The sequence below is a fragment of the Anolis sagrei genome, chromosome 1, assembly GCF_037176765.1.
Source record: "Anolis sagrei isolate rAnoSag1 chromosome 1, rAnoSag1.mat, whole genome shotgun sequence".
Taxonomy (NCBI): domain Eukaryota; kingdom Metazoa; phylum Chordata; class Lepidosauria; order Squamata; family Dactyloidae; genus Anolis; species Anolis sagrei.
The window spans coordinates 194,723,489-194,747,619 of NC_090021.1; the positions used below are offsets into that span (position 1 = coordinate 194,723,489).

At 39.8% G+C, this 24,131-nt stretch overlaps 1 protein-coding gene across 4 annotated transcripts in view; it reads right to left on the reverse strand.

The window, feature by feature from the left end:
- The window catches only part of UBR3 (ubiquitin protein ligase E3 component n-recognin 3), a 101,656-nt gene that overhangs the window by 25,422 nt on the left and 52,103 nt on the right, over nucleotides 1-24,131 (reverse strand). For 2 of the 4 annotated variants that reach the window (XM_067471652.1, XM_067471646.1), the window contains 5 exons: nucleotides 14,118-14,267; nucleotides 13,099-13,232; nucleotides 8,481-8,591; nucleotides 6,374-6,574; nucleotides 5,377-5,513 (listed from right to left, as the gene is read on the reverse strand). In XM_067471652.1, the coding sequence (XP_067327753.1) occupies nucleotides 5,377-5,513; nucleotides 6,374-6,574; nucleotides 8,481-8,591; nucleotides 13,099-13,232; nucleotides 14,118-14,267 (733 nt within the window). Of the gene's footprint in view, nucleotides 1-5,376; nucleotides 5,514-6,361; nucleotides 6,575-8,480; nucleotides 8,592-13,098; nucleotides 13,233-14,117; nucleotides 14,268-24,131 lie in introns of all 4 variants that reach the window. The other 2 variants (XM_067471647.1, XM_067471645.1) reach the window with 1 other exon arrangement.

Consider the following 24,131-nt stretch of genomic DNA (forward strand, 5'->3'; position numbering starts at 1 on the left):
AACAACCAACCTATCAGACTACACATTGAAATCCACAAGCATGTGGACAATTTCTACAGAAAGGAAAAAACCATGGAAATGAAAAAACTCTGGTTACCAGTATTTAAAAAACTCTGAAAGAAGGACAGTAAATAAAGAACAGCATTCAGAAGACAGGGGAATTCCAGAAACAATCGGGGCCAGTTACACCTCCCAGCAAATGATTCCCCCAAGCAGGAAGCAGCCAGGCTTTGAAACTGCAAGGCTAGTCAATACTAATCAAGGTGGCCAATTGCAACATTCACACCTGCCTCAGGCAGACAAAAGTTCTTTCTCCCACCCTGAACGTTCCAGATATATAAACCCCACTTCCCTAGTTTCCAACAGACCTCACAACCTCTGAGGATGCCTGCCATAGATGTGGGTGAAACATCAAGAGAGAATGCTTCTGGAACATGGAATTCAGCCCAGAAAACTCAAAGCAACCCAGAAATATGAATGTTTTTCAGTGTTTCTAATACTTTGCAATTTGAAACCATCTGTATCTTCCATGTCAATTGAAAAACAGCTGACACACAACTGTCCCCAAAACATCAGTGTACACATGGTACAGTCTGATTTGTTATGTTTTCTTCCTCAATGAAAACACACAGCCCATCACCTGAACAGATACTTTAGGTGTCTTATATTAAGTCATTAAACTGTGGCACAAGGTGGACTGTAGCTAGTCAAAAGAACATAGAGAGAAGGATTTCATTCAAAATGCAGTATTTTGTGCGGATTTCAGCTGCATCCATCAGAAAAGAGCTCTCTTTGTGTAGAATGTTTGTTAAATATATTCACACATTACTAAAATAGTAACATTTCAAAATATTAATATCCCTAAGTCTGCAGCTTATGTCGCCAATTTTTGAAGGAACGCTTTAATCCTCTACTTCAGGAAAAAAGCAATTTAACATTGATAATGTTCAGGCTCTGAGCTCCATCTGGTTGCTGCTGATAAGACTATCCATGTGACAAGGGAATTTTCCACTCTTCAGGCGATTTGCAGTGCTCACTGAACTTCTAAAAAGCTACCAGCAAAGAAGCTAAGACACAGACTCCCTATTACTGGACAGAATAGGAAATGCAGATCACATGTTTGTTCACCACAAAAATTGCAATAAGACCAATATTTAGAGTCACAAACACTTTCATTTTATTTATTTAAAGGATTTATACTCAGTTCCACACCTGGAAAGGCTTTGAGAGCAATTTATACAGTATTTAAAACAAGATATGACACAAGACGAAAAAGGAGGAAATAGCAAACAAGAACATTTGGGGAGTAATTGTAATGTTGCATGATTCGATAAAAAGAAATACAATATTGTTAGATAATGTGTCATGTCTGGTCACAAGCTAGAAAAGGAACATAAACAATTTTAAGGCCAGGGCTGACTCCTGTCAGTGTTTTTGTAGGCACCATTCAAAGATCTCAGCCATTCTCTGCAACAGGAGACTGTACATGATAATCTCCCTTACTCTGTTAAGAACAGCTACTTCTCAGCAGCTCTTGCTAACAATCGGATTTGAAGAGCACCATGACTTCCAAAGAAGACATAAACTTCCTAAGCTACATGATGCTGGCAAAAATGTACTTTTTGAAAAGACTTCCAGTTTATTATAGCTGTAGCTATTGATCCCACTGGAGAACAGAAACAAAGCTGAACTCCTACCATCAGAAATCTGCTGCAGTACAACTGTTTCATATGAATTATTTAGATTCTACTGGTCATTATCCACAAGGCAGTTCTCCATACAGGCTCAGGTACTGTGGAAATAAGAGCTCTGTTTTCCTTGTGCATATTTGCTAAAATTATAAGATAAAAACATAAAGAACAGAAGTGGGCACGCATCCAGGGTGTAATAGACTCTAGCTCTCACATTCCTCACTAAAGGCAATGCTGGCTAGGGCTCCTGGGAAAGGTGATAGGAGTTGCAGTCCACCATCATTGGAAGGCTACATGATTTCTAGCCTTAGTCTAGCCTAGCCCAATAATTTAATGGACAATGGCAGCAATCAGAAAGTGCTTCCCTCAAACTACTCCTTGACATAAGTTGATGGGGCTGTCTAAAAATTGTATATGATTTTAAATGCCGTATTTTTTTTCTTTTGCATATGAGTGCCAATGTTAATGGGAAGACTGACATCAGTAATTGTAGCCATGGGGCAGGGATGATAATAGTTGTCATTTCCATGAATAAAGCAGCCCAGAACTCACTGCAGCTGGCCAGCAGCTGCATTAACTGGAGATAACTTTGAACTGATTGAATATTCCAAGCTGTTTTGATGCAATAGGTAATAGAGGAGGAGAAATCATAGAATCATAGAGTTGAAAGAGACCTCGTGGGCCATCTACTCCAACCTCCTGCCAAGATGAACGAAAATCGCATTCAAAGTACCCCTGATAGATGGACATCCAACCTGTTTAAAAGCCTCCAAAGGAGCTTCCACCACACTCCAGGGCAGAGAGTTCCACTGCTGAACAGCTCTCACAGTCAGGAAGTTCTTCCCAATGTTCCTACTTTAATTGCACATGCCAATGCCACGGGCTTTAAGGTCCTGCTTTGACTAATATGCTTTTTGCTACATTTAAAAATGACTTTCCAAGATATTTCAACCACATTTTTCTCTAATGCTGATTAAAGATATTTCTGTACAGTAATGTGGAGCTTCTTCTCTAAAGAATGAGACTAGATAACTTTCAGATATCTCATGGTCCTATGTTAGTACAATAAAGGTCAAAGTCTTCAAATCTCTTAAGAAAAAAAAAACACTTTAGAAAGTTTGAGAACTGGAACAAAAGGTTTGAGGTCTGCGGTGCACGTTTTCCAACCAACTTCAATTCCTAATATTTTTATAAAGGTCAGGGTACTGACTCATTCATCAACTTGGAAAACACATCACTACTCTTCTTCAGAGCTTCACTTCACTTACAGCTGCGACAGAATGGCTTCCTGAAGGTTCAAAAAAGAGTTGCTCAGCTTCCTGAAACACTCTCATGCACGAATAATACAAGACCAAATATGTATGTGCATACAGGGTGGCTTGAAACATCTCTATTCACTTTCAAAGCAGCTGGCAATGTGCAGATATACTATCTCAAAAGGAAATGCTGAAAAATAATTTAATAAACTATGTTAAGGGGATGCAAATGTACTGAAAACTTTTTATGTATCTTCTTTAAAAAAAACCCAGTCTGGTCTTGGGAGGAATTTCAAGCATTATGAGGCATGGTAACAACGCCCTTGTTTCATGTGGGAGAGAAGCGAAAGGATACTGGCAAAAAGAACATTGTTTTTAGACTACATTTTATTGTTGTGTGTTTTCATCTTACTGAAATTTCTAAAAGCGAACATATCTTGGGGGGTTTCTTGACAATATTTGTTTAGAGGGTTTGCTTTGTCTTCCTGTAAAGCCAAAATAGTGTGACTTTTCCATCATCAGTACATATAAATATTCATTTAGTGAAAATCCTCATCTCCTGGGCAATGTCCCCACTATTTTAAAGACTTGGCTTGGCTACTAAAAGGGTGACTCTGTTTCCCCATTTAGAAATAAACAAAATGTAAAGGGTAAGACCAACAGGGCTGGAAACAAAGACAGGGTTCACATGCTTCCTTCCTCATCTGTCTTCAAGTGGTTTCAAATTTATGGTCAAGGCAAACTTATCAAAGGATTTTCTTGGTAAGATTTATTCAAAGGAAGTTTGTCTTTGCTCTCTTCCAAGGATGAGAGAGTGTGACATGCTCAAGGTCACACTATTGATTTCCACAGCTGAGTGGGGAATTGAATCCGAATCTCCAGATTTACGGCATGTTGACTCTTGCGGACTAAATTAGCTCCTAACAATATCTGACAGAAATGAACTGTTTAGAAAAAGAAAAACCAGTATCATCCCCCAAATCACAACTATCATGTTCACCTTTTGCCCACTTTCCCAAAATTGCAATCTGGAAAGAGAAAGAAGAGGAAGGAAAATGGCAGCCAAGAAGATATGCCAAAGGTTCTCTGTAGATTTCCAGCTCCCTGCAGTAAAAGCTTTGGAGAATGTTGAACTCTCTGCCTCAGAGTCTGGTGAAAGCTCTTTCCTTGGAAACTTTTAAACAGAGGATGGATAGCCATCTGTCAGGAATACTTTGTGCTTTTCCTGCATGGCAAGAGGGTTGGACTAGATGTCCCATGTGGACTCTTCCAATTCTTATTCTATGATTCTATGTCTGCATTCTTCAATATCATTAGGAACTCAGAAATTCTTCTATTTTTTACAATCTTCCTAATAAACTAACCCAGAACATTTTTAAAAAGCAGGCTTCCCGAAGTCAGCACTGAAAACTGCAAGAAGAGGTTGTGGAAGAGACTTTGAAAAGAGGCCTGCTTAGTTATGAAAACTGTCTCTTTCTTATTCTTCCTCCTCAAGAGTGTCATTTGATTATACTAATATGGGACAGTTTACAATATGAAAAAAGCTAAGATTTTAAAACCATTAAATAATACTATTATTAATAAACATTAACTAATCTTAATAATAAATAAACATTATTTTAAAAACAATTAAAATATATTAAGCATATATCATAAAAACAGTGGATACTTTTTTGAACCTATCTTATAAGAGCTCAGGTATTTCTATCACTATCCTCATTTCCAGAACTATTATTCTTTCCTAAAACAAAATATTTTCTCATACTCTAAGTAATGCATAGGATGTCACAGAACCCAAAAGCCGAAACACTCTCCACTTCTTTATCTTTGTGTTAGAATGTAAATCTCAGTTATGCAAATGTGAATATGTACAAGTAAAAGCTATGTTTATATATTTCTGATGCTCAATGTGATTCCTGAGTAAGTAAAAAACAGTTTTCCTGCTTTAACATTAAAATTAACAGCAACTCTCCATTTTAAGATGGATGCCCATTTTGATAAGACTGGAGTTGTCAAAACCTAATGTTTCAGCATTGGACTTCAATATGATCTGGCTTATATCTCATGCACAGAAATCCAGCAGTTTATTGCAAATGTAGGAAACTGGATTCAAATCTGATCCCCTTAAACTGAGAAAGATGCCCCTCTTTTCCCCAAGGAAAGTGGCAGCTCCATCTTCTTTTTTCTAGATATAAGCACTCAATTACCGAAAAAGGAAAAGCCTCTTCAAATGAAAGCTCCATATTCAGGCAAGGACTCCTGGGGCATTTGGGTCTGAAGAGCACAATCTAACACCAAATATGATGTGAATTAGTCAAGGGAATTCTGCCACATTGTGAACAAAAATTATTAACTTGCTAATGTATCTGACTGGTAAAGTAACAAGCAGCTAACAAACAGAAAATGTGATATATGGATGTCTTACCCACCTGGCTACAGAATACATGAAAAGAAAATCATTGTCTGGTGATCCAGGAAATTTGCTGTAGTCGGTGTACTTCTTCTGAGTAGTACTTTTTATATCCTTCATGACAGACTCCATCTCTTTACTTAAATTGGTTTCTGACTAGTAAAAAAAAAGATTGAGAAATTGCTAATTTTATTTACCTTTAGTAAGAAGTAGTTACAAATAAAACTCATCAAAAATAAAAATACTTTTAATGTTTTTGCAAGGGCCATAAATCAAAAGATGAACTATTATTATAATAATGTTCAGTGTTTTATAAATACATATACACACAATATTATACAACTCCATGGAATTAAAGACAACAATTTAAAAATACCAATCTTTTGTAGACAAAAGTACTATTTTAATGTAAGTACAAGCACTTTGCTACCAACCCTACAGTGAAATTGTACAGGTTAATTATCCCATACTAGTCTACTCAGGAGTAATCCCATCAATTTCAATGGGACATAGGTATGCATAGGACTGTAGCCTAAACCTTGTAATTTTAACTATATCATTTTAAATGTCACAGTGAAACTTCAAAATGTATAATTATATCAAAAAAGTCATAATAAAATGACTAATTGGCATTCTTAAATACTTTCCTGATTAGCACATTTTAAATGGCTTCCTAGGTACAGGTGACTGATACTTTATGGCTTAAAAAATTATGAGTTCCAAGTAATATAGTTTAGTTCTTGGAGTTTAATGTCTAATAAATACATATAATAAAATACAGCAGACAAATGCTTGCATAATCATACCCAATTTTAAAAGATGTTAAAATGTTAATGTAATTTAAGTTTTTAAGTGTTTAATGTGGAAAAGAGAGAGGGATCATTCGAGTTTTAAGGTCTATAAAACAGAAATGAGTCATGGAGATGAGAGTGTAGCAGGGATAAAGAGAACAGAAAAGAAGGTGGAAAGGTTAAGGCAAATTAACAAAGATCTTTCTGCCTTACACTGATGCTTACTGGGAAAGTTCCCAGCTGCTCTTGAAGCTCTTCTACTTCTTTTATGAGATCTTGCATACTCTTGTTACTGTGGCACTGCCACAGGGTGCGCTCCACGTTGTTGCCAGGATAACATGGGAGGACACTGTTGGCAAACTGCCTACACAGAGGACAAGTAAATTCTCCTTTGTCTACAGAAAACCCCTGGAGAACCTGGTCATTCTGAAAGGAAGAAAGCAAGAAAAAATCCAGTCATTTTAGAAGCAATGAATAATCACTGTTTATAAATCTCAGAAAAAAACAAAATAAGAAAAAATGGACTGCTCTAGATTACAAAGCAAATGTACACTACTGATAAATATTGAAGGAGAAAAATATACACATCACTGCTCCAGAATTTGCCAGCAGTCCAGATTATATGGAAGCTATGTAATTCATAAAACTAAAATAAATATATTTGATCATTTGGATCCCCCCTTCTTCTCAGTATACAACACGCCTGATTTGGAACAAAGCATGTTAACAACATGAATTTGTTTTTCAAATGTACTGGCTAGTTATTGTAATTTCATCGCTAGGGGCACGTTTGCAGAGATAGAAGAATACTCTATGCATTTGCTGATTCTGCATATTATAAACAAACTATCATTCTTCTCCCATGTCCTTTTAAAATGTTGTTTGATGTCAGTCATTGTTTTAATATAACAACAACAACAACAACAACAACAATTTTATTTTTATACCTCACCTCCATCTCCCCAAAGGGACTCGGGGCGACTTACAAAGGGACATGCCCAATAAAACAGGTTAAAGTAAGCATCAAAAACAAGCAATATCAAACATCAATAAACATAAAATCAGGCAACATTATAAAAACAATTAAAAGCAATATCATGGCTGAGCAAATAAAGTGCTGGGTTCGGTTCATAATTATCAAGTGCAATGAATTCTAAGTAGAGCCAGGGAAAGTGCAAAAATCGGAGGGCTGGGCTAGGAGGCAAGTGTCCTTAGGCTATTAAAGCATTAGAAGATGTTTCTTCGTAGTTCTATATGTCCATTTTTTTAAACCACTACTTTATCTTTATTCTTTAACATTCATCCACTTATGACTTAATCAGACAAGCAGTGTGATGAAGTGGTTTGGACACTGAATTTTTGAGACCAGGGTTCAAATTTTTGAGACTAAGGTTCCACTGGGTGGCCTTGGGCAAACTAACTCTCTCAGGTTCAGAGCAAGGCAATGGCAAACTCACTTCACAAATAGCAAAATAAAACTTGTCAAGAAAGCGTTTCATCAGCCACACCACTCACATTGCCACTCAGTGGTGCCAGAAAGCAAACCACTTCAGTTTGGGTAAACAAGATATCTTAATCTGTTAAATGAAGACAGGACAACAATAATTTGCAGTGAACGATGGGCAGACCATTCACTCCTCCATCCACCTACCTTTCCCTTGGTACTGCTAATTCATGCGAATTATCAAATCAGAACTAAATGAACTTCAGCAAATTGGACACTAAATCCTGAATGTTTTGTAAGACATTTTTATTCCTATATATAACAGATCTTTCACATATCTGCATTTGTACCTACATGATTACAGTGTACTTGTGCATCATTGTCCCTTTTTTAATCATGAACATACAATTTGTATGAATATGCCCCATCAAACAGAATAAAAAATATTTCTTTTTTAAAAAAAACACTGGTCAATGCAAATTTAAACAGGGTTTAGAAGAATGTAGAAAGACGTCTAATATGTTGAATGCTCAATCCACTGCACATTAGTTCTCAAAATTCATACGTTCTTCACATATATCATTTCACTACTGGTATAACCCAACAGTGAACAGGATGCTAAAGTAGATCGGCTCACTCTTATTTAGAAGGGATCCTTTTTCCATACTAATAACCTCTTTATTAAAAGTCTGATTAAACTATGTTACTAGACACATTACTCCACATTAATACACCAGATCAAGAATTTTACATGTTGCCACATACAACAGTATAATATTATTATTATTTAAAACACTTATTATATAAAAGGCACTAGTGGACCCCACTAATGTCTGCAGCAAAACCTATTATAAAAAGGCCAATAACAAAAATGCTCTTTTGACTTACTCGCAGTGACTCCATGTAGGATTTGTGGCAATCTATGTGCAATGTATGCCCACAGGTTTGTACATACACACCTCCTTCCCAGCCAATTGACACTGACTGCAAACAGGAACTCTAAAAAAACAAGGAAAATAAGATAAACAATTTTAAAGAATTTGCTTAGTTAACCCTGTTTTTAAATACAGGATACTGTTTTTATTCTAGATACATTGAGATAGCATCTTTATCGCTTGAATAAGCATGGATAGTATTAGTTCTTCTTATTCATTCAAAACAACAATTGCTAGAATAGGTGCGATAATAAAAAAATATTCTATGTACATGCATTTCAATATTTAATCCATCTAATCTAAAGCATGAACCACAGACAGCATTATGGATGAACTCTTTGTCCACCACCTTCATATCTGATAGGACGTCACACTGAGGAGGGGGAAGGCTTGTTTTCTGCTGCTCTGGAGACTAGGACACAGAACAATGGATTCAAATTGCAGGAAGGAAGATTCCACCTAAACATTAGGGAGAACTTCCTGTTAGTAAGAGTTGTTCAACCGTGGAATATGCTGCTGCCTTAAGAGTCTGGTGAAGTCTCCTTCTCTGGAGGTTTCTAGGCAGCAGTTGGATCTGTCAGGAGGGCTTTAATTGTATGTTCCTGATTGGCAGAATGGGGTTGGACTGAATGATCCTTGTGGTCTCTTCCAACTCTGTGATTCCATGATTCTGATTCTATGACCTTCACACTCAAGGAAGAGTACAGAAGACTAGTTTTGGTTTAAACTGACTGAAATCCAGGCACATATAAGAAAACAGGAAAACTGTGTTTAACATTAAAAAAAGTGTTTCGTGTTAAACACACTACATTTCTAACTATTAAGCATGATTAAGATTCATTACTAAAATACAGCTTACTGAAAACAAAAGTAAAAACTCTTCCTTATAGACACAGCAGAGGAGGAAATAAGCAAACAAGCCATAAACCAGGCACACACTAATGTTGCATCCAAACTAGACCAGTGTGATACACTCAGATGGTTCCTATATGGTATATGGGAACAAAAAGGGACTGAAAGATCCTTTTATTGACAAACTGTGTTATATTGCATTTTTTGTCCTATAATGGCAGAGAACAATTTAAAAACAGCAGACCTCATGGGGGTGCCTGATGTGAGAATTTTGTTGCGGGACAAAGCTGAAAAAGTAAGCTGTGAAGAAATGCCTTCCCCATACCTAGATTATTTGTTCAACTATTTATCTATGCTTTTGCCACTTGGCTTCTCAACCCAAATGAGGCCTACAGATTCAGGCATCCACTTTGGAAACCCAAGGCTAGACTTACCAACCTGTGAACCTATGACAAAAAGATGCTAAGAAGGGCAGATCAATGTGGTGGTTTCCAAATGTCCTGCATGTCCCTGGGCTTCGGTCTGTACACATGCTCCTGTGATGTGATAAGAGAGTATGATATACCTCAACAGTGATTCATAGCTGCATTTGCTGCTTAAGAAAAACCGAAATGTATTCTGCTACATATAAACTACTTCTTTTGAAACATAACTGGGACTTTGCTTTTCATAAAAAATACTGGTTCCATTTTACAACTTTCAAATATTTTTAAAGCCAAGTAAAATTATTTCTTAAAACCTTCTGTAGCAATTAGAACTACAGTAAGAGTGCCAACTGTTAATATAATGCTGAGCTCAGTCAAAAAATGATTCAAAGGATTAATAGAGATTTCTGTTTTTATGCCAATAGAAATTTAAGGATTAATTATTTCCTGCTGTGACTGTTTTGGTACACTCATGATCAAGAAAGCCAAAAGAAAGTAAAAACATCTGATGCAACTAATATTTGAAATGGACCAGGCATTAGCAAGCTAAAACTGAAAGAAGGTTATTTCATAAAGTTGTGATCTGGTTTCCCAAGGAAGAAGAACTCCTCAAAGCATACTTCTGGTCAGGACAAAATGTCGTACAAGAAGTACTACACAATTATTGCAAAGAAGCATGTCAAACAGACAACCACTACTATAAAACAGACAACTCAAGGAATTCTCAAAGCACAATAGCCATTAGATTGTTTTCCTCTCCCTCTAGCTCTGAAGAGCAGCCAAATAGATAATGTTCTGAGGAATTGCGGATGGTAAAATGTTCCAAGGTCACCCATGGTTTCCTTTCACACTACACAATTACTATACTATGGTTTTACTTTAACTGCTATGGCAGTAACATATAGAAATGTATGGGGTCTGCAGTGTTGGGGAGATGCATTTAGATTTCCCATTTATAGTGATGGAACCATAGCAGTTAAAGTGGAATATAGGCATTTAAAAACTGGTTATGAACAAGACAGATTCTGTAGGTTTGTTCTTAACATTGAATTTATATGTAAGTTGGAAAGGTACATTTTTAAGTGTAACTCTAGTCATATATGGGGGGGGGGGGGAGAGAGTGTGACTGAGTTTTCGATACCATAAGGAAGGTATCCCTTGTAACGACTGTATGCTGTCTAACTTCCTGCTTAGAAGATTTCACCTCACTTTCTGAAAGTTTTGGGTTGTTATGGAAACAAGGATTGGTAATAAAGCTTCAGTGGGACACTTTTTCCCACAATAACTCTTCCAGAAATGAATTTTGCTTCCTAGGGGTAGATTTACTCTGACCTCCTATTGTACCATTACCATTTGTAACTAAGAGTCAGATGGTCCAAGCTCTGGTTACATTCCGTATAGACTACTACAGCGCATTGCCTTTGAAGACTCAAATGGTCCAACGAGTGGAAGCCAGATTACTAACAGGAGCAGTGCTCTGGAAGCACACAACTCCTCTGTTGCGCCAGCTTCATGGGCTGCCAGTCTGCTCCAGGGTACAATTCAAAATGTTGGCTTTGGCCTATAAAGCCCTAAACGATTCCAGCCCAGTTTATGTGTCCCAATGTATTTCACCTTATGAACCATCTAGGACTTTAAGATCATCTGAGGAGACCCTGCTCTCGATCCCGCCTTCTTCACAGCTGCGTTTGGCAGGAATGAGAGGCAGGGCCTTCTCAGTGGTGGATGTTCGGCTGTGGAACGCCCTTCCCAGAGATATTAGATTGGCCCCCTCCCTCTTAACATTTCGCAAAAAAGTTAAAACCTGGCTTTTCGAGCAAGCATTTGCAAATGCAATGTAACAGGCAGAGATAGACCCACGGAACGACTGGATGATGTGACTGAATAATAATTTCAGTAAGGAGATGCCAAGGATATATGTTTTTTAGTTTTTATTGACTTTATATGAATTTATATTTTATATGCTAATGTTTAAAGTGTTTTTATGTTGCTGGGGGGGGGGGGGCATCGAATTGTGCCAAATGTAAACCGCCATGGGCTGAGAAAGGCAGTATATAAATATGGTAAATAAATAAATAAATAGGATGTTTGTAACTCAGGGACTGCCTGTAATAGTGTTATACTCCTATAGTTTGAAGGGGCTCTTCCTATGGTGAAGAGAGCCACCACACACCATAGATTTGTACCTTCTCACAATGCTACCCACCCTTCAAACTCAAACAAAGAGGATGCCAGGCAGCCTTCCCCCAACCTCCACTGGAATGGCACTGCTCCAAGTTGGGAGAAGAGAAGAAATGAGTAAACAGCAGTCATAGATATACCTGCACTATGTGGTTCAGTGGTTCCCAACCTTAAGAGCCTGCAGACCACGGAGGCAAACACTAGATGCATCATGGACCATCAAGATCAATCAACTTATCTCCCCATCGAGCACCCACATACTTGGACCTGCCCTCAGCCACCAACTTCACTGACCTCAGGCTTTGCTTCCTCCTCCTTCTTGCAATCCAGCCTGTGAATGGGGCTTACTTCCTTGCCTCAAAAGCAGGTAAGAAATGAAGGATTCAATACCACCATCCCTGCTCTTTCCCTTTGCCCAGCGTTGGACCTTTCCTTCCTCACCTTCTCTGGAGAAGGCTGCTGTCAGAACGTTTGCAATCTCCTCCTTGCAATCCAGCTACTCACCACCTGGGCCTGAAAATAGGCCTCTGGCAGAAGCAGTTGCAAGCCCAAGCAAGGAGGGAAGGATCCAACACTGCCATTCTTGTTCCCTCTCTTTGCCTGACATTGGATCCTTTCTTCCTTGCAGGTCCAGGCATCAGGGGGCTGGGTTACAAAAAGAAGACTGCAAATGGGGTAAGGAGCAGGTAACGAAGGAAAGGTCCAACACTGGGCAAAAGGAAGGGGTGGAAAGGAAATCATTGGGTCCTTCCTTCCTTGCCTGGGATGGGTGGGTTTGCCAGATCCATAATTATATCAGTTATGGGAGACAAACTTAGATAAAGCCGCAAAGTTGATTCCACAATTGGGGCAGAATTTGAACTTTCTAATCTAAACACAATACATAGTCAAGGGCACTACTTATCACTTGAATCCAAACCTCCAACTTCTGTGAAACCCTCATTGCAATACTGTAATTGTTTCACAATTACTATTTTCAGTTTCACAAAAAATTATGAATTTCACGTTGCATGCAATTTTAGCATAGCATCACAGAAACTAAATTAAATATTAAATTAATGTAATGTACTACTACCAACAACAACACACTACTGCAAAAAACAATATCCATACATCTTTAAAGTACTGCTGTAAAGTTGCAAGCCGTGCTTCATATATCGCTGCACATGTATCCCCAGGATATATCTGCTCCTTTTCAGAAGTAGGCAACTTCTTGGACTCAGTAGAATTGCGACATTGCCCCAAAACTGTAGAAAGGTAGAAAATAACATCAGAAACACACTAAATGTATCCGAGACCTACTTGCTTTTCGGAAAGCCTATAAAACCTTTCTCTTCCAACAAGCTTTTGATGGGTGAATAACTCGGGACTATGTCTGTTCTTATTTTATTGTATTTTAAAGTTAATTGTATTGTTTTAATCTACTGCTGTAAACCGCTCCAAGCCAAATTGGGAGTAGCGGTATACAAGTCAAATAAATAAATAAATAATTTAGAGTCCAAAAGCTAGTCAGTTCTATTGTTCATCTTCTGAGCCAAACAGAGCATTTGGTGCCTTGTAAACACACATAACTGATGACAGAATTCACTAGAGAAACATGCAGTCTTATTTGTTTATTTACTTTGTTTTAAAGCCCCGCCCTCTCTCCCTCATTGAGGGACTCAGAGTGGCTAACACTTGGCAACAATTCAATGCCATTCGAACCTAAGACAGTACAAACTCAAAATACATATAAATCAAACACTGATAAATTTTAACACCTCCTATAAAACAACAGCACATCACAAAAACCTATATTAAAAACAAGCTATTTTCTGAGAGCACAGTGAGGTCATCTAAACTCCCAGAAGGCTGCAGTTTCTACTATGGTGTGGCGGGAACAGGGTGTGATGAGGGAGATATTGCATGCTTTTCTCTTCATCTATGAATGAAACAGTTAATATAGGGATAAGGCTTCTCAAAATATATACTGTGGAGTATCTTATTTAAAATGTTCATATATTAGAGAAATAAAAAGACTGTAGAATAAATGTGTATTTGGTGGGCACAAGCCTCTTGTAGATCCTCTGAAGTACAAGACACTACATTCAACAAACTGTTTGCACCACAATGATCTGCTTCATAAGTCATACCTGAAGAGGGCTGTAGGAGCACAACTAATCCTGCTGGCCGCTCTTCGGTGGAAGGGCCACTCTGTCCACAAATAACACAATCATACACAGCTTCAGAAACATGTTGTTCTGCTGTTGCTATCTCCATAGCAATATCGACATCTGGAGACTCTATGAGACAGGAAATAATGGAAGCAAAAAAATTAACAAAGAAATTTCTTTTTAAAAAAGTAAAACTGATCTATTCTGAATAATTACACATGAATTTAAAATCCTTTAAATTTCTCTATCTCGTTGTTTCTGATGAACTGGACGCTCCTTACACTGAGATCCTTAAAGATGGCATCAATGCCTCCCTGGACTGTGTTGAAGAGAAGGTTGCCAACACAATTCAGGCTTCTCATTTCATTTAACTGATGCAGAGCCTAACATCCATGTGAAAGTATGCCCTTTTGACATTCTATAAAAGAACAGGCTTTCTTTTCTTTACTACAGTAAGAGATTAGAAATCTGGTGCATACAGCAATTTTGCAATCTCTAATTCTACACCCCAAAATACAAGAAAAAGGAAGATAAAGAAAAAAGAAAGCATATGTAGTGACCAAAACATAAAGAAAGTGTACTTTACCACTGACCTATTAAATAGATTTATTCAATCAAGGGTGGGCAAGTGTGGAAGCAACTGAAGCTCAAGAAGACCTTGAAGGGCTGCTAAGGTCCACATAAACAGCCCTGGGGTGGCACACGGCCTACAGGTCACAATTTGCCCACTCCTGCATTCAACAAATTCAAAACCTTTTCCCCTGCTTTTTATTACAACACTAGGCACATGTCAAAACTTCTGATTGCAAAAGCTTCAAGATTCTTGTTATTAAAAGATGATATAATATCAAAAGTAGAAAGTATGGAGAGTAACATTAACCAATCTCTCCAATTAGGTCAGGATATTCATCAGTAAACACCATTACAGGCTACATAGTACCATAATTGCAGTGTTACATTTCATATTCTTGCCCAAACCTTCCAAAGTCTACATATCAGTAAGCAGCTGCTAGAATCAATGAGGATCTGTGTCTTTGTCAATCAAAAAAAATTGCTGCCTGGTATTCCTAACCACCTTTTTGGGAAAGTAAGGTTGCTTACCTGTAATCATGTTTCTTCTAGTGGTAACTGTGAAATTCACACCTGTGGTATTTCCCTGCGTCCACGCAGCTGACTCGGATCTTTCTTGAAAGCTTTTCCTAATTAGGGACTCCAGCCCCGCCCATCTACTCCTAATAAAGCCAGGCAGCGGGGCTTGGAGCCTTAATTCCGTACCGCGAAAGACAGTCGGAGATAAAAGGCATGACAGAATGTGGGGAGGATGGGCGGGTTGTGTGAATTTCACAGTTACCACTAGAAGAAACATGATTACAGGTAAGCAACCTTACTTTCTTCTGCGTGGTACTGTGAAATCCACACCTGTGGTAGACTAGCGAGCAGTCCCACGGATGGTGGGTGTCATGCTAGTGCAGAAAAAAGTACTGCTCTCCCAAAAGCCGTCTCCTTCTTGGCAGCTAAATCCAATTTATAACGGGAGACAAAAGTATGCGGTGTTGACCATATGGCCACCCGACAGATATCATGCAGAGGCACACTGTGCAAAAAAAAACCATGGAGGCTGTAAATGCTCTAGTGGAATGAGCATGGATCTGAACAGGTAAGTCCAGTCCTGCCATTTCACAAGCTAGCCGGATAGCTGCAACTATCCAGGCCGCCACCACTGGGTAGAAACAGGAAGGCCCACAGTATCCCTACGGTACTTAACAAAAAGTCATAGTGAGTTCCGTAATGGAGCTATGCGGTGGACATAAAAAGCAAGAGCCCTCCGCACATCAAGAAGGTGCAAAGACTGCTCCAGGGGAGTAGAAGGATTTGGAAATAAGGTTGGAAGGACAATGTCCTGAGACATATGAAACTATGATGCTGCCTTAGGTAAGAAGGGAATGTCTGTGCCCAGCATGACGTTATCCTTATGAAATTTCACGTAAGGACTATCGACTCAAGAGCCATAAGCTCGCTAGCGCGACGAGCAAAAGTAATAGGCACTAAAAATGCTGTTTTCCATGATAGATGGAACATGTCAGAAGTGGCCATTGGCGCAAATGGTGGTTTCATAAGGGCGGAAAGAACAATCTCCAACCTCCAAGAGGGGGGCACAGGCCTACTTGGGGCCAGAAATTTGTAAAGCCTTGCAGAAATCTCTTTACAAGAGGATCGGATAAAGGAGAGGGAAGAGAATGCTCGCTTCTAAACGAATCTATATTTGCCAGATTGACCTTCAAGAATGATAATGAGAGTCCTGAATCTGACAGAGAGATCAAAAAATCCAGAAGGAGGGAAGTGGAAGCAGACAGAGGCTGAACCCCTTGCTTTTGTGAAAAAATGCAAAAAGACACCACTTACAAATGTAACAATGTTTAGTGGCAGGTCTCAGGGCAACGTCCAAAATGCCCTTTACTGGTTGAGAGAGGGCTGAGGCTGGAGCTGCCACGCCGTCAACCGGAACTGAGTGACCTGGGAGTACGGGACTGGGCTGTTGCCCATAGCCAGCAAGTCTGGCCTGAGTGGCAACTGAATGGAACAGCTGCCTGCAAGTTGGAACAGAATGACAAACCATGGCTGGCGGGGCCACCATGGTGTGATGAGAATGCAATCTACCAGCTCTGCTTGAAGACGAGAGACCACGCTGGACAGCACTGGCAATAGTGGAAAGATGTACAGGAGGGTGGATGTCCAATCCAGGAGGAAGGCATCTCCCAACAGCCTGTCTGGTGGAGGCAAGACGTGCTCCAAAGAATTGGCACTTCATGTTGGCGGGAGAGGCAAACAAGTCCAGAAGGGGAGTGTGCCATCTGACAAAGAGTTCCCATGCCTGGGAAGGAGGAAGGGACCATTAGTGGTCAGGATAAACTGTCTGACTGAAGGAGCCAGCAAGAGAGTTCTTGATGAATGGCACTGATGGTTATGGTATACCAGTCCCAGATTCTGATGATGAGGGCAAGCAAATCACAATCGTGGTGGTGGTAGTAAGGTGGACAATACTGTCCATGAGCAAATGAGAGATAAGGTGCAGTGCCATTTCTACTGCGAGTAACTCCAAATAGTTGATGTGCTCCATGCCCTCTATGGCCGCCTAAGGACCATGGATGGTGTGACCCTTGAGGTGAGCTCACCACACTGAGAGGGAAGTGTCGGTTGCTAACATCGCCCACACAGAGATCGGAGCGATGAGTCCACTAGTTGAGAGACCTGTGGATGGCTAGAGGGACAATGACACATTCATTGGGCTCATCCTGCATGGGATGAAGTGCCCGAAGAAACCAATTCTGGAGAGGCCGAAGGTGCAAACAGGAGAAAGGAGTGGCAGCTGTGGTGAATGCCATGTGTCCCAAAAAGCACTGGACATCCTTGGCATGGATGTATGGCGTCTGCCAGACTCAAAGAGCTAATGAATGCAGATTCAGAAACCTGTCTGCTAGCAAGTAGGCCCTTGCATGCCAAGAGTCCAATACAGGCCCAATGAATTGGTTGTTTGGATAGGCTGAAGAAGAGATTTTACCTTGTTGATAAAAAGACCAAGCGTCTGCTATAAAGACAGAGTAAAGTGAATGTTCCTCTGTAGATACTCACAGGACTGTGCACCAGCAACCAGCCAGAAATATAGGGGTAAACTACTACCCCGTGCACCCAGGGATGAACCGGCATACAGCCATCTCCTTAGTAACACCTGTGGAGCTGTGGAGATACCAGAATGAAGAACTTGAAATGAAAAAGCCTGACCCATGTCTTGCTGGATAACAGAGGGAGGATGGTTGGTAATGACAATACCTGAAATTTGCAATATGCAATATATGCATAAAATCCTGTAAGGTCCAAACCTGGCCAAAGCCCACTGCCTTTATTGGAAACCAAAAAACAGCTGGGGAAAAGGAAAAAGAAGGAAACATAGAAAGATGTAAAGAAGCTACTGCTCCTTTTGAAACAAAGTAATTACCTCCTGCTAGAACACAGGAGGAGGAGTGGCCCGTAGAGTCCCTACTGGGGACAGTTTGAAAAATTCAATTGCATAAACATGCTCTGTAATCTCCAACACCCATGAGTGAGAAGAGATCTAATGCCATGCATCAAAAAATGATGAGGTGGAGCTCCAAAAACTGGAGCTGAAGGGTTGGAGGCTATGAAAGAAGAGAAAATGCATGCGAAAAAACGATTGGCCCTGATCTACTTCTTCCCTTTAGTTTGTTGTCACCCCTGGATAATTAAGCTGAGGGGCTGGCCACCACAATCTAGGCTAGATTGTGGTAAAAAGCCAAACTTAGAAGCAGGCTATGTTCTGCCATGGGCAGTTATCCTGCCATTGCTCTGCCTTCTTTGGAGAGGGTAGAGGATCTACACATGCTGGTGGATGGCTGCTGCAACAGCAGCAAACACCTTAGTACTGTATCGGTGCTGTGCTTAGCCGTAGCGTTGTGATGAGAAGCTAAGGTGAGATACTACTGACAGAAAGCCCTTGGGATCTGTTGATGTTGTAGGGGAAGAAGATCCAAATAAGGTGCTGAGCTATGCCACAAGAGCACCTGATAGGCTGCCATACAAGCATGGTAATGAATCATGCAAGTGAGTAGGCTAACAGTGGGGTGGATCTTCTTATCACAGTGGATTAAACAACTTTGACCACAATAAAGTTCAGTTTAGTAGGCTTAACTAACCACTCTGCTGAAGAGGTGCGTATGCAGTAAAGTGCATTTACAAACTTAGAAATTCCAGACACAGATACAGGAGTTGCCCTTTGTTTTTCTCCAAGCTTAAGCGAATATGGAAGTGCTGGGAGAACTGTACTTGGAGCTTGTTTCTGCTGTTGCTCAACTGAGAAAAGCAGATCCTCTAAGCAATCAAGGAGGAAAAATTAGGTAACACATCCCCTAAGGAAGCTGGGATGGAAAAATCCTCCTCAAGAGTAGGAGAAATCTGCTACTCATAGGAGTCAGAATCTACATCAGACTCATTGACTGGTTGCAGCTGAAGGAAGCACCAGAATGAGCTTAGGAAAAAGTTTTAATAAACTCCTGAAAACCAAAAGAAGGGACTACAAATCCTTGAAAAGGAAAGGAGGGTGCAGTTTGCCTATGCAAAAGAGTAGCAACCTACCTGTTGAGGCATGGGCCAAGTGGAGATGGGGCCCAAAAGACACAGTACTTACAGTCTGAGCCGTCACTGAAACTCCCAGGCAGCATGACGCAGAGGGAGGATAGTAGCCCGAAGGCCCCTCCAAGGAGTTATATTCCATGGGCTTAGACCCAAAGCCTTGGCAGCCATCACTCACACAGGTGGCGTGGCTACCTTGAGCCTCCCCTCCCCTGAGGGGGCAAAAGCATGGCAGGAATTGTTGCAACCCGAAGGCCCCTCCAAGGCATTATATGCCATGGGCGTGGAGGTAAAGCCTTGGCTAGCCATCACTCACATAGGTGGCGTGGCTGCCTTGAGCCTCCCCTCCCCTGAGGGGGGCAAAAGCATGGCAGGAATTGTTGCAACCCAAAGGCCCCTCCAAGGCGTTATATGCCATGGGCGTGGAGGCAAAGCCTTGGCTAGCCATCACTCACACAGGTGGCGTGGCTGCCTTGAGCCTCCCCTCCCCTGAGGGGGGCAAAAGCATGGCAGGAATTGTTGCAACCCAAAGGCCCCTCCAAGGCGTTATATGCCATGGGCGTGGAGGCAAAGCCTTGGCTAGCCATCACTCACACAGGTGGCGTGGCTGCCTTGAGCCTCCCCTCCCCTGAGGGGGGCAAAAGCATGGCAGGGATCGTTGCAGCGTCCACTGCCTGCTGGGGTAAATGGGGCAGGGAAAGCACGGGCAGTGAGAGCAAGCTGTCCTTAAAAAAACAGAGACAGCTGAGAAGCGTGGCTGCAACCCAAAACAAAGTTATTGGCACAAAGCCACAGTGGCAGTTTGTTGCCACAAGCTCTACCAGTTCCTGGGTCTGTAAGGGGTGGTAGGCTGGTAAAATTCTTCTTCCCTCCTGCTTTCTGAGCGAGGGGAACAGAAGAAAAAGAAGGTAAGTTACTGCCCATTGCCAAAGGCAAAAAAGTCTGCGCCTCAGAGGACACGGCATTTTTTTTTTTTAAGAGGGAGGGAGTGGGTTTGTCCTCCCACTAGCCTAAATAGGATAAACAAAGGTCCCAGAACACAAGTCGGAATTGCTGTCTGTTAGAGTAGTCAAACTGGAGTCCTTGAGTCAAACCAATAGTTGTTTTAGGAGAGAACACCGAGTTGTTGCTGCTTTCGCGGACAAAAGGAATTAAGGCTCCAAGCCCCGCTGCCTGGCTTTATTAGGAGTAGATGGGCGGGGCTGGAGTCCCTAATTAGGAAAAGCTTTCAAGAAAGATCCGAGTCAGCTGCGTGGACGCAGGGAAATACCACAGGTGTGGATTTCACAGTACCACGCAGAAGAACCATCACCAGTGAAATAGGCCGAAAAAAAACCCTATTACAAATGCAATTTGTGCCGCAGATTGCTCACGAAAGAATGGATGGGAACACCAGGCATCTTCTTACCAGTAAGTGTGGTTTTGGGGACTTGCATGGTCCCTATATAGAACTTAAATTAAGGGCAATGTAGACATCATGAACATGTAGCAGTTCTGAATGTGTAACTGTAGGGTCCATACTTGTAACTGCTCAAGAGGATTCCTACCATCAAGACTGCGGTAACGTGATGGAGGAATTAAGAGTGTTCTATCCTGTTTCTCTTACAGGATCTTTTTTAAATCTAACACCTAGTATTCAATCTACAGTCTGAAAAGCTGGGATTTTGCAAAGATAATAAGTGACAGTAGAATAACATTTAAAGAGCACAATGTTAAATGCTTCTTCCAATGATAAATACTTAAAACTTATAGTTCCTTGCGAACAAAGCAGTCAAAGGTTTACAGCAATCATGTTTTTAAAGAGTAATTTCACCAATCCAGAAAACATTCAGCGAAACTACTTGTTTTTTTAATGTATTTTTATGTTCTTAAAGCAACACAATAATGAACTGTTTAAAGGGCTACATATGTTTTTGGAAATAACAAACAACATATAATTTTCTTCCCTTTTCCCTTAAATACAAGCCATTTAAAACTTACAGTAACAAACTAGATTAGTGGTTCTCAACCTGTGGGTCCCCAGGTGTTTTGGCCTACAACTCCCAGAAATCCCAGCCAGTTTACCAGCTGTTAGGATTTCTGGGAATTGAAGGCGAAAACATCTGAGGACCCACAGGTTGAGAACCTCTGAGATGAAGAGCTCTCATTTCATCCAGTAATAATATGCCAGCGTCACCTCCACAAAAATAAAGTGCTCTACAGAATATATCTCACTATATTTCTACTTTAAACTCTACAGTTAAGTTTGATTTCCTTTCACCTATATGCTTTTGCATTACCACATAGTTTTCCACTGAGGAAAAATCCACTACTTATTTTTTTGCCATTGATCCTAATATTAAGAATAGAAGCATGATATAATAAAATATATGATGACAAAAGGTATTATTTACTATTTAACTTAATCCTACATGGATGGGGGACCACCAATGAATACCAGGTGTTGCAGGCTGTATTTTAGAGTAGGGAACTGGAAAAACTACTTCTAAGTATTCTTCACCTAAGAAAACACTGACATTTGTGAGGTCTCCATAAATTGACAAAGAAGTGCATACACACAGAGTTTATCAAGGATTGACTGATATTTTGATAATCACAATTTTATCTGAAGCTCATCAGCAAAGTTTCACACCACATTTCTTTTGAAAAAAATATATACGTATTTATTTGCTCTCTGATATTTAGTTTTCAAGATAACATCAGATGGTTCATCTCCTAGCTGTGCAATCACCAAATTAAAACACCATATTTGTTTCACGTATTACCGACAACATCTGTCACAGTGAGGGTATGATTTTCATTTAGTTTCTCAATTGCAATATCCAAACAAAGGAGGTATTTGCCAATTTATCAATAAAACTTAGGGGGGGGGGGAGTTACAGAGAAATGCTTCAGTAATAATGGCTACTGGCACTGTATAAACTATTGTCACCACCTAGTGGCAACCTAAGTAACAGCAGCAGGTTAATTTAGAAAATAATACTCAAATGAAAACTATTTGAGAACCTAATTAAAATTGGCATATATTTAATACTTTAAAAAACTATTTGAGAACCTATTTAATTTTGGTATATATTTAATACTTTTAAAATTTAGATAATTGCTGTTTTACCCTGATGTTATGGTAAGCCACCCTTAGATACGTGGATAAAGAGTGGGATATACATATTTTAATGGATAAAAAGCATGTTGTTGTCATTGGGGAAAAGTATGTACAGTAGGCCTGCGTATTATTCAAGGGATCCGATCCAAGTCCCTTCATATAATACATGTTTTGTGCATAATCCAGAACCCTATTTTTCTTACCTGAAATGGACAATGCCTTCCAATCACAATGTAGGACCTACAAAGTTGACATAAAATTGCACCACAGTCCTAGAATGAACAGTTCTCTGGGCATTACTAGGTCTCCCAGGGCAAATCTATGGCACTCAAAGCTCTTCACATAGAACTGAAACTACATTCAATGAGCTTACATACATTGTTCTTAGATAAACTAGGCAGCAGTGGAATTACAAGAAAGCAAAACTTCCCCTACAGTTCTTTAGCCTATAAAGGAATCCAGATACCACAACTTTTTAAAAGCAGTTACTAGGATGAGCTATCTTTTAAAAACTGCTGAATGCTTTTCGGAATAATCAGAATAGCAAGAGTATTTTTCAGTGAGTATTGAAATTAACTTAATTAAGGCTTGCTGCAATAGAGAAGCAACCACACTACAGAAATCAGCTATCAGTTTCCATAATTAATATTCATAGTGTTAAAATATATGAACGTGTCTGTACAACAAAGTAATTATGTTTTTATATTAACCATTAAATCTAGTTAATTTAATGGTTAGTTTAATTTAATTAGTCTTTCAGCTATAGTTTGTACTATCATCTGGAAGAAGCATTCATTCGTGGGCCCTTTCATGTATATTAGCCTTCTTCAACCCGAGTGTCTCCAGAGGTTTTGGCCCCTTAAGTCCCAACCGGAATAGTCAATACCTAGAGTGGATGGAAGCTGTCGTCTATAAATACTTCAAGAAGCAAAGACGGGGGAAAGCCTGATGTATACTTCTAATCGAATATCAAGCACTTTTAACAACTATTGATTTTAACAGAAACACCTGTGCTTCAATTTGTCCTACATTAACCAAAACTTTATAATTAAAACTTTATAATTACCCCCCCCCCCCCAAAAAAAAACCCCAATTGAGTTATCACAACTATCTAGTTACTTTCACTCTGGAAGCAAGGGTTTGAGTGTTGGACTAGAATTTCAGGGGGGGCCACTCAGCTATAAACATCTGCTAGGTGACCTTGGGCAAGACATACTTTCCCAACCTTAGGAAGAGACAATGTGAAAGATCTGAATGCATTTTGGCAGGAAAGCCCTACAATATGACTGCCATAGAAGGCACAAAACAACAACAACATGGTCAAGCTTTGTGACAGGCTTTTTGATTCAGAGCAGAACTTGCGTTACTTAATTATGCTTAAAATAAACCAAGACATGACTGCATAGTATAATGTGCCTAAAACAATGACTTGGATAATTCTCATGTTCGATTCAACACCTGCAATGGCTGAATTCAAGATTATGTATAGGACCAAGTGACAGCTACAACAGCTCAAAAACCAAAGCCATAAACATTATTAACTGGAATGAGTTCTTCCTACGTACACATTTTAAGAGATGAACAGGCTCAGTTGCTCAGATATAGTCATTTCTATCATGGCAGATGGGCTTTGTACCATTACTGGGATTATTCTTATGATACCATCATTATTATCTATTACTATTTCTAAGCCAGGTAATAGGCAGCTATAAATAAATGCGTAAGTGGCATAGAAATTTCCCCAA